We start from the raw sequence: 12,078 nt of genomic DNA, 5'->3' as shown, positions 1-12,078 counted from the left end.
GGACAAAGCAGCGGTCCTTAAATAAGTGTTTCTATGCCTATACTAAAAGTAGTCCGTCGTATGTTCCCAACAGGCTTACAATTCACTTCCGGTCTACAAGCGGCGGCTTTCCAGAAGCTCGTGAACATTGATCAGGGAGGCATACCTTACGCAACCAAATACTATAATGGACTCTCGGTTATAAAATGGTGAACAGCGCATGCGACTATTGAGACAAAATTTTTAACTGTGTAAAATTGTAAATAACGACATCACATTTAGCATATGATTTAATTATATCATGGTTATGTATTTATTTAAAATCTGATATCTTGATTAGTTATAATCATATGAGAAGATGTATTTCAAATAGCATGCCTGGAGGCAAATTTAACAAGAGTAAGCTGTTTCAATATATATTTTGCCTACATAATTACATAATTATTTAAGCGTATTAAAGGAGTATGCTTACAACTAAAGAAACGGCTTTCAAATCATATAATTTCATCGAATGTGGTTTTCCTGACTGCTAAGTAGTAATTAATTGAAAAAGCTGAATACGACACATGCATTTAAGAAATAGCAATATATCTTATAACTTGAGAGTCAATTAGTTTATTCAATTTTAAAGTCCCTTGTCATACTCACTTTTCAAACTTTTGTCCACACAGGTTGAGTTCCGGTTCGACTTTATAGCTCCGAAGCATTGCTCGGAAGTGAACATTAACACCTGCCCATCCTGGTGCTACTATATTGAACATAACGGAAGTTTATACAAGGGTACGAGGATATCAATAATATTGTATTTCATAATGTTTACTTTTCTGCGTTTATTTTACAGATGCTGCTGAAATTTTACTTTGTTAATATTACTTTATAAATCATATATAGCAAAGTTATGCATAATCATATTTTACAAGTGTTTTCATAAACATTTTCCCGTGTTCATCCTCCAGCGGATAACATTTTTCTTATTTCGCATTGCCGCTCAAGATCACTTTTTTTTACTGATTTTCGGTTTGCAGCTCGTTCATATTAGTTTCTGATATAACCTGTTCTAAATAATTGATATCTCTTAAATATATATTTCTCTCTAGATACGTTAAATTACTGTTTACTTGTACCATATAATTTTGATTTGCCCTTTTAATTTCCATAAGAAATGTTTCTAGATTGAATTGATCACTGATGTGAATTTGTTTTTATTTACGGGCATGTTCCCCGAGCCTCATAAGTGTTTACATTTGTGTAGTTATAATAACCAAGTAATTTGTTTAAAACTATTTAAAAATCCCCACATATTACAAATCGTTGCCGAATTCAAGTATAACCTTTTACATGACATTGTTTTAATAAACATAGGTGTTGTTATTATTTGGGCCATACTCGTACAAACTAACAGTGTGCAAGGTGTTTCAAAAACTAAGATGTTAAAAGCAACGAAATGGCCATATTTGCTAATGCCAGTGTTATGTTTTATGCTGAAAATAGCGTTCCACTTACCACTCCAATTATGCAAGGATGTTGTTGTTGTTGTTTTTTGTTAAATGTGTATCCTGCAAGCAATGAACGATATTCTTACGTTCTTTTTTTAAACGCTTCGAAAAGGGTTTAGGACCTTAACAATTTAAATATACAATTATATGAAATATACCATAAATATAGTTTAAGAACAATAGACGTACATACATATTTAAATACATCTACACATACTATTTGATTTTGCAAACGTTTGTTCATGATGACAAATATGCATATATGATGGATATGATGGATATGTACAATTAGAATAATTATGTTGTTTTTAGTTATGTATTTTTAATTTGATCATCATGCTGTGTCAATGTGTTTATTTAACTTTATACGCATATATAAATTTACATATAAATTAAAGCACTCTGTTTCTATTTCAATAACTGTAAACAAAACTGTTAAATATTATACAAATCTTGAAAGCACATCACATGAATCGGCAACCAATATATGCACACACAAACGACATACAGCTTCAAAAAAGTAGATGCTTGAACAAACTTTTTCTTAATAAATAAATAAATACTGAATAAGTAAATATATTTTAAAATAATTTTAATGTAAATGTTTAATTAGGTATAACGTTCCCCAGTACAATTCCGACAGTTTCACATTTGAGTTAGGAGCATAGATAAATAAATTCAATTTGTTTTATTTAAACACACATCTGCCTGCGTGTGTGTGATGTTGTTGTGTAATTTTTCTTATGATGTACCGCACTATAAAGGTTACGTTTTGAGAATCTGCTCGGCGCAAGAGCACTTGTAAATGTTAATTATCTCCCTTTACTGAGAAACTATGTCTCGGTTTTACCACGAAATAAAACAACCAGCCTCTATATAACAAATAACAGAATCCCATCAGGCCGCATTGGCGCGGGTGGACAGACGAACTCTCCGGGGTTGGCGAATACTATATGGAGGTCTTCAAGCTTGGATTCAACAGAGACCATCGTCTCGTGGAGATCACTCCTTTAAACCCAGTCTTTTCTGTCGTCATACCCCATACTAGCGGAACCATCCAATATCCTCAATACACACCCTCAGCTCCTGGAGTGTACAGGTGAGAACATCTTATCTTGGCGAATTTTAAAAGCGTTATTAAAACGCTTGAATGTCAGCTACGCCACGATGTGCATCAAGTTACAGTTAAATGTTTTTACTAAACGTATTTGTCATGTTACACGCATAACATAAGACATGATCAAAAAGTATTAAACAACCGCTATCAAAACTTGTTCTAATTAATATGTATTTAAAAAGAAAGAACATTGTTAATAGATAAAATCGTGTATGATATTGTTGCATTAACAGGCGTTGCAGATTAATCATCCAAATGTGTTTGTAGCGTCCTCTTGGAGGTCCGTGACTTCTCTAACAATTCTCGTATCGCCCGCCGGTTTGTGTTGTACGACGCCACCTCCTCTGTATCACTGAACAACGCGACCGCCAAACTGTACGTGTCGTCTGCAGTCGAGGAGACTGGATACACATGGCAGACACCGGCGGCAACAGGTCAGTAAAAATAATATGTAATGATATCAAAAGCCATAATGAAGGATGAAGAAAGAACTTATTAAACACTATTATATTTCCTGGTGAGTATTTGGGACATGTAAATAGAGTTCCTACCTTATTGTAAATTTCAATTGACAATTGAATTTATTTCAAGTAACAAGTACATAACTAGTGTGTACATTAATTATCCGTTTCATTGTATGCTAATAATGTGGAAAAAGCATATTATGGAACGAATAATTAATACAGTCATTCATGAAAAGGAATCATGGCTATCATATGAATAATTTTACACCCAACAATGACGATAATATAATTAAGTGTATATAAGTTATAATTCAGACGTTGTATGCATTCAGACAAAGAATGTAAGAACCATGTTGGAACATAGTTAATGCATTCTTTATTTCAATTACATGCATAATTTGTATGATCATATGTAAAATTCTAGGTAATCAAGTAACAGTCAGTGTTGCTTGGCCAAATTATTTTGTCAACCACGTGCATGAAGACGGACTTTTCCTCGGCGAAATCGAGCAGTATCCGATTCAGTTTAACGAGATACAAGACGACGGAGTACTGTCCAGTCAAAAGTAAGAAACCAATAAACTGTACAGTGTTTAACCGATTTGAACAAACAATATCACTAACGTTATGAACACAACGACAATTATTTAGATGGACAATTTAAGACGTACAAATAAAAATAACTGATTACATCGATTATGAATTTTCCGGTGAAATAATAAGCGCTGCAGAAAATGCAAGGTTATTTTTTAATAGTAATATATTTGGGTTGGGCTTACAGGACTAGTTTGTTTGTCAATACGCCCACATTATTTGACATGGCACGCGTATCTTGTATGTATGTGTATACACATAGTCGCAACCTTGATCAGCTATAATCAAACAAATTCTGCTTTGAAACATCACCCGTAGTTATTGGTAACACAGCTTAGAGAAGAAAGTGCAAATAATAATCTGAACATCCCGAATAAATGGCCTAACACTTCTTAAACTAGGTCAGTGAATCTATCTGCACTTACTTGTACACAAAAAAAACACATTTGCAACGTCCACCATTCATAACAGACGTTTCTCGAACGGCATGTGCTACAATCGATGCCCTTTTCGCATCGAAACGTCATTGTATGTACGTAATCAGATTAACAGTGATACAATCACGCATCTTTCATATAAATACCACAGGTATGTAGCAGACGCTCTGGATGACAACGAGGAGCCCCGAACAAGGAAGGTGATCCCCAATTTCCACGGAATAATCAAGTACGAGATCGTCTGGCAGCCTACAGCCGATACGAATGAACCCACTTCCGGTTGGGAAAAAATACCAATGAAGGAGTCGTTTACTGCAACACGAACACTAGTAGATGGTAACGGATATTATATTATAACGCCTTTCATAAAAAGTCATACATTATCATTTTTGTAAAAGGGTAAGTCCTTAAAAGTTGTAAATATGTTCATGGACCCTGAGTTTTATTGATCGACGATTAAAGTGTTTCGTGCAGCTGAGATTATTAAGCGCTCTCTATTTTTTACGGTAGATTTTTTTACAGCGTATTTTTGTGAAAAACATTATTAAGTGTACTAAGAGCAACAGTCGTTAGGTACTTAGAATGATGTGTGCCGTGTATTCAATGCGCAGACTAATACACTATGCTTACATTTTGCCAATACATTAAGTATAATATTGGAATAGCAATGTTGTATGTTACCTCTGATTGAAAGGTGTTGGCCATATGTTAGTACCTTACTTGTTGTAGACAAAGGTTGAACTATTGTTTGAAACGCAATGCTTTTTAGTGGTTCACTATTTACGACTTTTTTGCCGTGGATAGGCGACACGTTACGTGTTTGGATACGGGCAACGGACATCATGGGTAACGCAAAGGCTGACAGCACCGTTGTTAAAATAGACGGCACGCCACCAATACTACAGACGAACCTCACAGGGAAGGACTATGGTCTGACACGGAATATTGCTGACGGACCGTACAACTTCAGCTCCAAGTGGGTTTTAATTCAAATTACAGTCATTAATGGGTCGAGCAACTGGGAACACTATAAATATATTTTAATAATTCCGTATGTTGAATTTGTGTATGCTCACATTTGTTTTAAATCGAATACTAAAATAACGATTCAAATATTTTAAAATAAAAAAAGAGTTCCTTTTCAGAATCACCTTTGCAGCGTCCGACGGAAGCAGTGGAGTCCACAAGATCGGTTTCAAAGCTATTGTAAAGACTCAAGCTGGCGCTACCAAAGAAATGTACAGCAATTTTACAGCCGCAAACATGCAAGTAAGCGAGTAAACGTAATACAATTGTATGACTATATTCTTATATTTTACTTGAAGCCGCTGAGGTCGGCTCAGCTTGTCTTTACAAGTCTGCGGTCCACTTACGCCGTGATATGTCTGTAATACTGTAAAAATCGGCATAAACTCAAACAGAAACATCTTTTACACGCAAGTCTTTGAATGCGCAAATTACAAGTTCATTGCAACTATATTATGCTAAGATTATCTTGACATTAATTTGATATATTGCAGCTTTTTGCGTGTATTATTTATGTTTGGTATTAAATTGCTACTGTGTAATATTTGAAATCCTATATAATGCTATGGAACTTACCGAGAAAAGGTTTAATATTCCATTCACCCCTGTAGTACACGTATCTTCCAGGTGGACCTTACCAACCCGTTCTGCAAGATAGTGGATGGCGTGTGTTTCCTGCCTGACCAGACCCTCTACTTGGACAACTGTTGGCTGACTGTCACAAAGTCTGACCTTGACACGGCCACCGCTATGGTGGAGGTCTCTGTCTTCAACCAGGCCATGCTCTCAAAAACGACCTCCTTTGATGTATGTTTAAATTATATCAGTGCATACTTTGATATATTTATTTTTACTTAATTGAAGATACAATTTACAATCTTGTTAGAGGAAACTACTTTGTTTGAGAAATGTGTTGCAAGCAACGCTTTTATAAATGTAATGGGCTTTCAAATGTTTAACTTCATAGAAAAACTACGTTGCAAAACTATGGTTAGTCTAAAATCAAAGAATAACCCCTTTGGCATTACAGATTGGTCGAATAAACAGTCTACAAGGTCTGGAGAAATGTGAGTGTCTAATTTTTCATTCGTAAGTGTGTAGTTGCATGTGTTGCCATGTCGAAAGATAATCAATCGATCGATAAAACTTATTTGCGAATACAATCTGTGTCTGAAGATTTATGATGTATGTTGAAAGCATGATTTTAGAGAAATACATACGAATGTGAACGTTATGTACTGATACTTATGTTTTCTGTGTAAAACTGAATATTTAATGACCACATGCATTTCCATGTGCATTTATTTGACTGAAAGAGTTTAAAAACAATATATCTTCAGACAACGGCCCACAGAACCTGCGAGTGGTTAACAAGACACCGACTGGCTTTAGACTGCAATGGGATCTGCCTACAAGGGAATCCTGCTATGGAAGGGCGGACATTCTTATCATTCTGTCGCGCCGGGCAAGTTGGACCACCATTTACAATAGTTAAATCCAAGGCAGCAAATTTCGTTGCAACATTTTTGTAATTTGGTGTCACATGAAGATAACTTATTGTTTAAATATTTTGTTTTATGAGAATGTGTGAGAACAAATGTTCCCGTTGCTATATTTTCTGAATGTGTATTATATAAAAGGTTTTTCGGATAACGTTATTGTATGTCATCAGCATACCATTGTTTGCATGATATACATGCAGTAGAAAACGTAGAATTCATTAATGACATTATAATTAGAAAACTTATTACAGAACGCAAACGGTGAGGAGGTACTCCACACGTTCTATACGCAGGGCACCAGCACATTTTTTGACATTCTGGGTCTTGACCCAGAGACAGAATACACTCTGGGGCTGAATATTCAATCACAAGGAGGCAGTGCTCAGCAAACTGATCTAGCAGTGACCACAAGAACAGGTGTGTGGGTTAGACAATTGAAGTTTTAGTCATAAAAAACAATCAACGCAAAGCAAAATGATTGAACTGTGCAATGGCTTACCATAACTATATAACTGTATTTCAACAATGAAAAACCTTTTTTGTTATTCCTTTTCTCCCGCCTTTCAGAGAAGCAAGCGAGCGATGGGGCCTCCACCGGTGGGGTCGTTGGAGCTGTTGTAGGTAAGCATGGCGTGTCGACCGTTCCAGGATAAGAATGTGCTTTGCTGAAATGTAGTGTTTAATTGTAATACTCTGCTATCGCCAGTCTCAATCCGATAATATCGAAGATTGACCTAACTGAGATCAATTGTGTTTAGCTAGTCAACATGCTAAGTCAAAACTACTTTATGTATCTGTTATCGTCTTTTAACATCTTTTCCCTGTAGGTTTGAATGATATGTCTAAAGCAGACATGAATTTAAATCATACAATGAATCATCAATTGCACGAGTATTATCATATTAATAGACATTAATTGGCTTTATTTGTTTACGTTTTATAAGTAGGTCGATAAGTTATTTAACTTTTATGAATTCATCATTCAGGAGTTTTGGCTGTTGTTGCCATCGTTGTGGTGGTGCTGGTGGTACTCATTCGGCGTGGTGTAATCCGACCTGCTGAACGCGCGCGAGAGATTGGACGAAGGATGACGAGGAGAGTTCGTCCTAACCGTAGGTCTCGCGGCGAGGGACACAGTAACCCGGCATATAATGTGGTATATTTAACATTTTATATTACTTAATACAGTAGACTTACCGTTGTGTATTGCATTTAAATTGTCAAGTCCAATGTTTTAGAATATGTGAACTTTAATTACGTGTGTTTTTGATTTAGTTTTTGCCTAAAAATTGATTGAAAGGAAACAAAGAAGAACTATTATATACGGATTCGTTTTATGACGTCATACATAATATTAATCATTGTGATAAAAAAAAGTCGTTTCATACGCCCTGCGTTGTGTACAGTGTATATTTTAAGATACAAAATAATTGGTATATTCTGCAAAACACTCATTAATATGTTTTTTAATATCAGAACCATCGAGCTAAGTCAATGGCCGCTGAGGAACTATACCTGTACGGTGGTATGGACACGTTCGCCTCAAAGTCGGTCCTTAGTCGCAGAGATATTGTGCTCGAGTCGGTAATCAAAACTGGGCACTTTGCCAACATCTACAAAGCCAAGTACCAGGGAAAAACTGTGGTGGCTAAAACTCTAAAAGGTATGCGTAGCATTTTTTATATGTTTGAACGTTAATTTAAAGTTAGTTTGATAACAAGAACCGTTGAACAACTCAAATGCAACAGAAGTTTTAGTGGAGTTTCATTTGTTATTGTTATTGAGAAGTCATCAACCAAAAACAAAGCTTGTCAGATCTCAAAGCTTAACAACAATGATGCAATAACATAACATAAATGAAAGCATTGATATTTTTAACGCCCCATTAACACTCAAAATCAACGAATATGCGTTGACATGTTGACTATTGCTATAAGAAATACTAATTTGGCATGTGTAAGCTTTATTTTATGAAATATTTTACGAAATATACGTTAATTTGAGAGTAAATGGGGCTTACAATTCTTATAAAATTATACATATGTAATATGTTTTCGATGTAGAAAACAACGGCACCAATGATAATTTCCTCATGAAGGCGAAGATCAACTTTTCATCCGAGAAGGTTGGTGACCACCCTAACGTGTTGAAGTATTTGGGATCAGTCCTCGATGACACGAACAGTGAGTCTCTTTTGAAATAAATATCTGGCTTTCTAGTATTAAACATCCGCAAAAGATTCGACCAAAAGTCTGCTCTTGGCTTTTCATGGGTATACATAATGTCACTATACGGGTACGATTAAAGATTTCTTAGTGTTTTTGCTGTTGAGAGTTTATAACCCAGCTTTTATTTTATAAAGCAGACTGAAAGATTGTCACTCGTCTTAATAGCTTAATAATGTTATTGCCTTCATGCGTCTTAGTGGGACCTTTCATCCTGTACGAGTACTGCGAGAACGGTACGTTGAAGGAGTACCTGGTCCAAAATAAGTCTAGCGTTACCATGGACATCCAGGAGACGCTCTTCCGTATAGGACTCGACATCGCCAAGGGCATGGAGTACTTGGCTGGGAAAGGGGTACACATGTTATGGATAAAATATAATCTTATCATAAAACGTTATACACATGAATTTATAAAATAATAATATAACAAATGGAGTCGAGTGAACAACTGATAAAAAGTTGGTGGTAACTGAAATCACGATGTCTTATGGAGTCTTATAAATGCACTGTAGGGTAAAAAGTAACTGTTTTGAAGCATTACTTTATTTGCTTTGTCTTTCCGTGTTATGCAAAGAGTTTGTTTTTGATATGTTATAAATGTGCATTATTATTTTAATCCTATATCATTGTGAATCTGTACCAACTGGAATATAATGTGGGAGGAGTAATTCTCACGTAGCACTGTCGCCACTTAATGTGACCCAATTACTTGAATTCGCAGCAAATATATATATGTAATAAACACATTAACTGCGCTTTTATTTTAAGATAACTCACCGGCGTCTGGCGGCACGCAACATCCTGCTGACTTTCTTGAACGAAGTAAAGATCTACGGCTTCGGACCGCAACCGGAAGAAGAGGCTGATGGGGATGCAGAGAGCGGCAAGAAGGTGTGAACATATATGAAACCATCATGACCAATGATTCAAAGAACTGACATCACAATGTCCATAGAGCATGTGATACATTGGTGTTATGCATATGACTCTTAAGTTGATTAGTATTCTTTCATTATAATATATTTTCTATTAAGTATTGTATTTATTACTTTGTTAATAGTCACATTTGTTCTCTTTTTTTTTATTTCATCAAAGGAGAGAATTCCAATCAAGTGGATGGCACCAGAGTGCATGACGTCAACAAAAGATGCAGACGAGAAAAGTGACGTTTGGTCGTTTGGCGTGGTCCTCTGGGAAGTGTTTTCTCTTGGTAAATCAGCTTACTTGGTTATTTTTCTAATAAAACCATGTTTAACTCAAAATATGTATAGTATTAAATCTTTTGGAAAAACCATTTATATCTATAAGAACGAATTTTATTTACTTTCGATAAACGATAACACTAATACAATCATTACGTTCAAGCTTTATAGTCAAACAGAAACCTACAAATTATACAACATTATTATTTTATTGCAATACTTGCTTAAACATTTCTGGACTGTGCTGTTGTCATCAGGTGAAACTCCGTACGAGAACGTGAAAAGCCGTGACCTTCCAGACAGACTGAAAAAGAATGTTCGTCTGCAGAAACCGGAACAGTGTGATGACGTGTACGTATATTGACGTTATTGGTGTTATTAGTACTTTTAGTAATGTTTTGTTACAATGCGTGCGTGTTATATCGTATTTACCAAAAAGGGTCTTTATCTGGTAGCCTTTCTAAGGAAGGTTACATGATGATTATATATATTTGGTTGTCTAGAACATGAGGTTACCTTGTAATTTGGATTCTTTTGTATGGTCTCATAGTTATGCATTCGTAATTATAGATCTGTGTATAGTTGGTTCCTTTCGTGCACATGCTGTATGAATTAGGGATAATAACAAACGTATTTGGTTTTGTTTTAATGGTGGCATGTTATGAATACAACATAAACAACCATTGTAGTTTGATTTCTATGTTATTCAGGTGGTTCGGAGTAATGAACAAATGCTGGGACTATCAGCCGAGGAAGCGCCCGACGTTTGCTGAAATCAGAAACGAGCTGGACACCATGTTTGTTGCCTCTCCTGGAGATGACTACTACTACTATAAACGCTAGAAGAGTTATTGTTACTGTGTTAAGTATTTCTGCAGACTAAATCATATATATTTGCATTGGAATATTGAACCATCAGCGTTTAAAAGGATAGTGGAGAAGAAATGTTGTTTGAAAATATATCCCTTTCACATTCTTTCGTACTGAATGATATTTATATTCAGGAAAAGTGTACTCGTAAACATTAGAAAACATTTGTATTATAGCAACTGCAATATAAATGAACATAAATGTAACATCTGAACGTTTAATTTTCACTTAATTGTTTTACACGACAATATACTTAAGCATGTATGAGCCAATATTGCTACGCTGTGTCACTTATGTAAGACTTACAATTTATGCTACGATAAACAGTTTATGTTTTATTTTACAATTAGATGACATTATTTATGTTACGCGCTTTACCTTTCATTTTACGCTTAAACGTTTATGTTACATTAACATATTTAGGTAACGCTTTAGCGTTAATCTTGACCTAAAACGTAAATGTTTTAATAACAAAATTAATGTTACACTAAAAATTTGAATTACACTACAATATTCACTACAGCATATAATTATGGTATCCTCACATTCGTGTTACACTTAGACGTGTATGTTACTCTTATACATTTATCTTTTCTTGAAACATTGAGTACTCTTTGATTTATAATGTAATCTATTTAGCGAGATTATGATCTTTGTGATTGTGTGCACACGTGTAATATAACATGTTATTTAATTACTTTATTACTAAATTTGCTTTTAACTATTCTGACTTAGCTGGTGTTAAGGGTTTACATAAATTTAGCTTTACAATTAAATCACTGTTTAATTATGAAATTACTTGCATTTGCACTTTAATAAAATGTATAAAATTATTATGAAGTTGTCGTTCTCTATTACACTCTGCGGCGACATTGCTTCGTTCCCAGTTACAGGGTCTTATTACGTCCCTGTGCGTAGGGAAGTCGTAGACATATGTCTGTTACTACTGTACATGTTTAATTGAAGCATATCTAAGCGATACTTATACGAATTCATTAATTAATGCTTAGAGCTCTGAACAGCATTAAGCAGAAGTAATCCTTGTTATAAACTTAGACAATTAAGTTTAACGACTGCGTGAAACAAGTCAAAAGATATATATGCATAGCAGGTATTCAATAAAATATCAATGTATGTATCAGTGGTCATAATATATGATGTATG

General features: G+C 35.0%; 1 protein-coding gene across 1 annotated transcript; it reads left to right on the top strand.

Moving 5' to 3' along the window:
* Positions 1-364: 364 nt before the first annotated feature.
* LOC127845550 (angiopoietin-1 receptor-like) lies at positions 365-11,748 on the top strand. Its single transcript, XM_052376563.1, has 20 exons — positions 365-759; positions 2,366-2,574; positions 2,860-3,026; positions 3,481-3,622; positions 4,239-4,423; positions 4,892-5,063; positions 5,233-5,356; positions 5,741-5,920; positions 6,144-6,180; positions 6,454-6,578; positions 6,867-7,032; positions 7,183-7,236; positions 7,602-7,771; positions 8,092-8,278; positions 8,679-8,798; positions 9,041-9,195; positions 9,611-9,733; positions 9,938-10,052; positions 10,302-10,395; positions 10,755-11,748. Exons 2-20 carry the CDS (start codon positions 2,429-2,431, stop codon positions 10,885-10,887), a joined length of 2,595 nt encoding a protein of 864 aa, XP_052232523.1. The 5' UTR covers positions 365-759; positions 2,366-2,428; the 3' UTR covers positions 10,888-11,748.
* The last annotated feature ends 330 nt before the right edge of the window (positions 11,749-12,078 follow it).

Source organism: Dreissena polymorpha, chromosome 9 (genome assembly GCF_020536995.1).
Source record: "Dreissena polymorpha isolate Duluth1 chromosome 9, UMN_Dpol_1.0, whole genome shotgun sequence".
In the NCBI taxonomy this organism is placed as follows: domain Eukaryota; kingdom Metazoa; phylum Mollusca; class Bivalvia; order Myida; family Dreissenidae; genus Dreissena; species Dreissena polymorpha.
Note: the sequence above shows the minus strand (reverse complement) of the source record. Positions and strands in the feature narration are given on the sequence as shown.

Coding starts and splice junctions, on each gene's coding strand:
- LOC127845550 (XM_052376563.1), top strand. CDS start 2,429: ATGGAGGTCTTCAAGCTTGGATTCAACAGAGACCATCGTCTCGTGGAG. Junction 7,033..7,182: donor AGCAGTGACCACAAGAACAG/GTGTGTGGGTTA, acceptor CCCGCCTTTCAG/AGAAGCAAGCGAGCGATGGG. Junction 8,279..8,678: donor GGTGGCTAAAACTCTAAAAG/GTATGCGTAGCA, acceptor TTTTCGATGTAG/AAAACAACGGCACCAATGAT.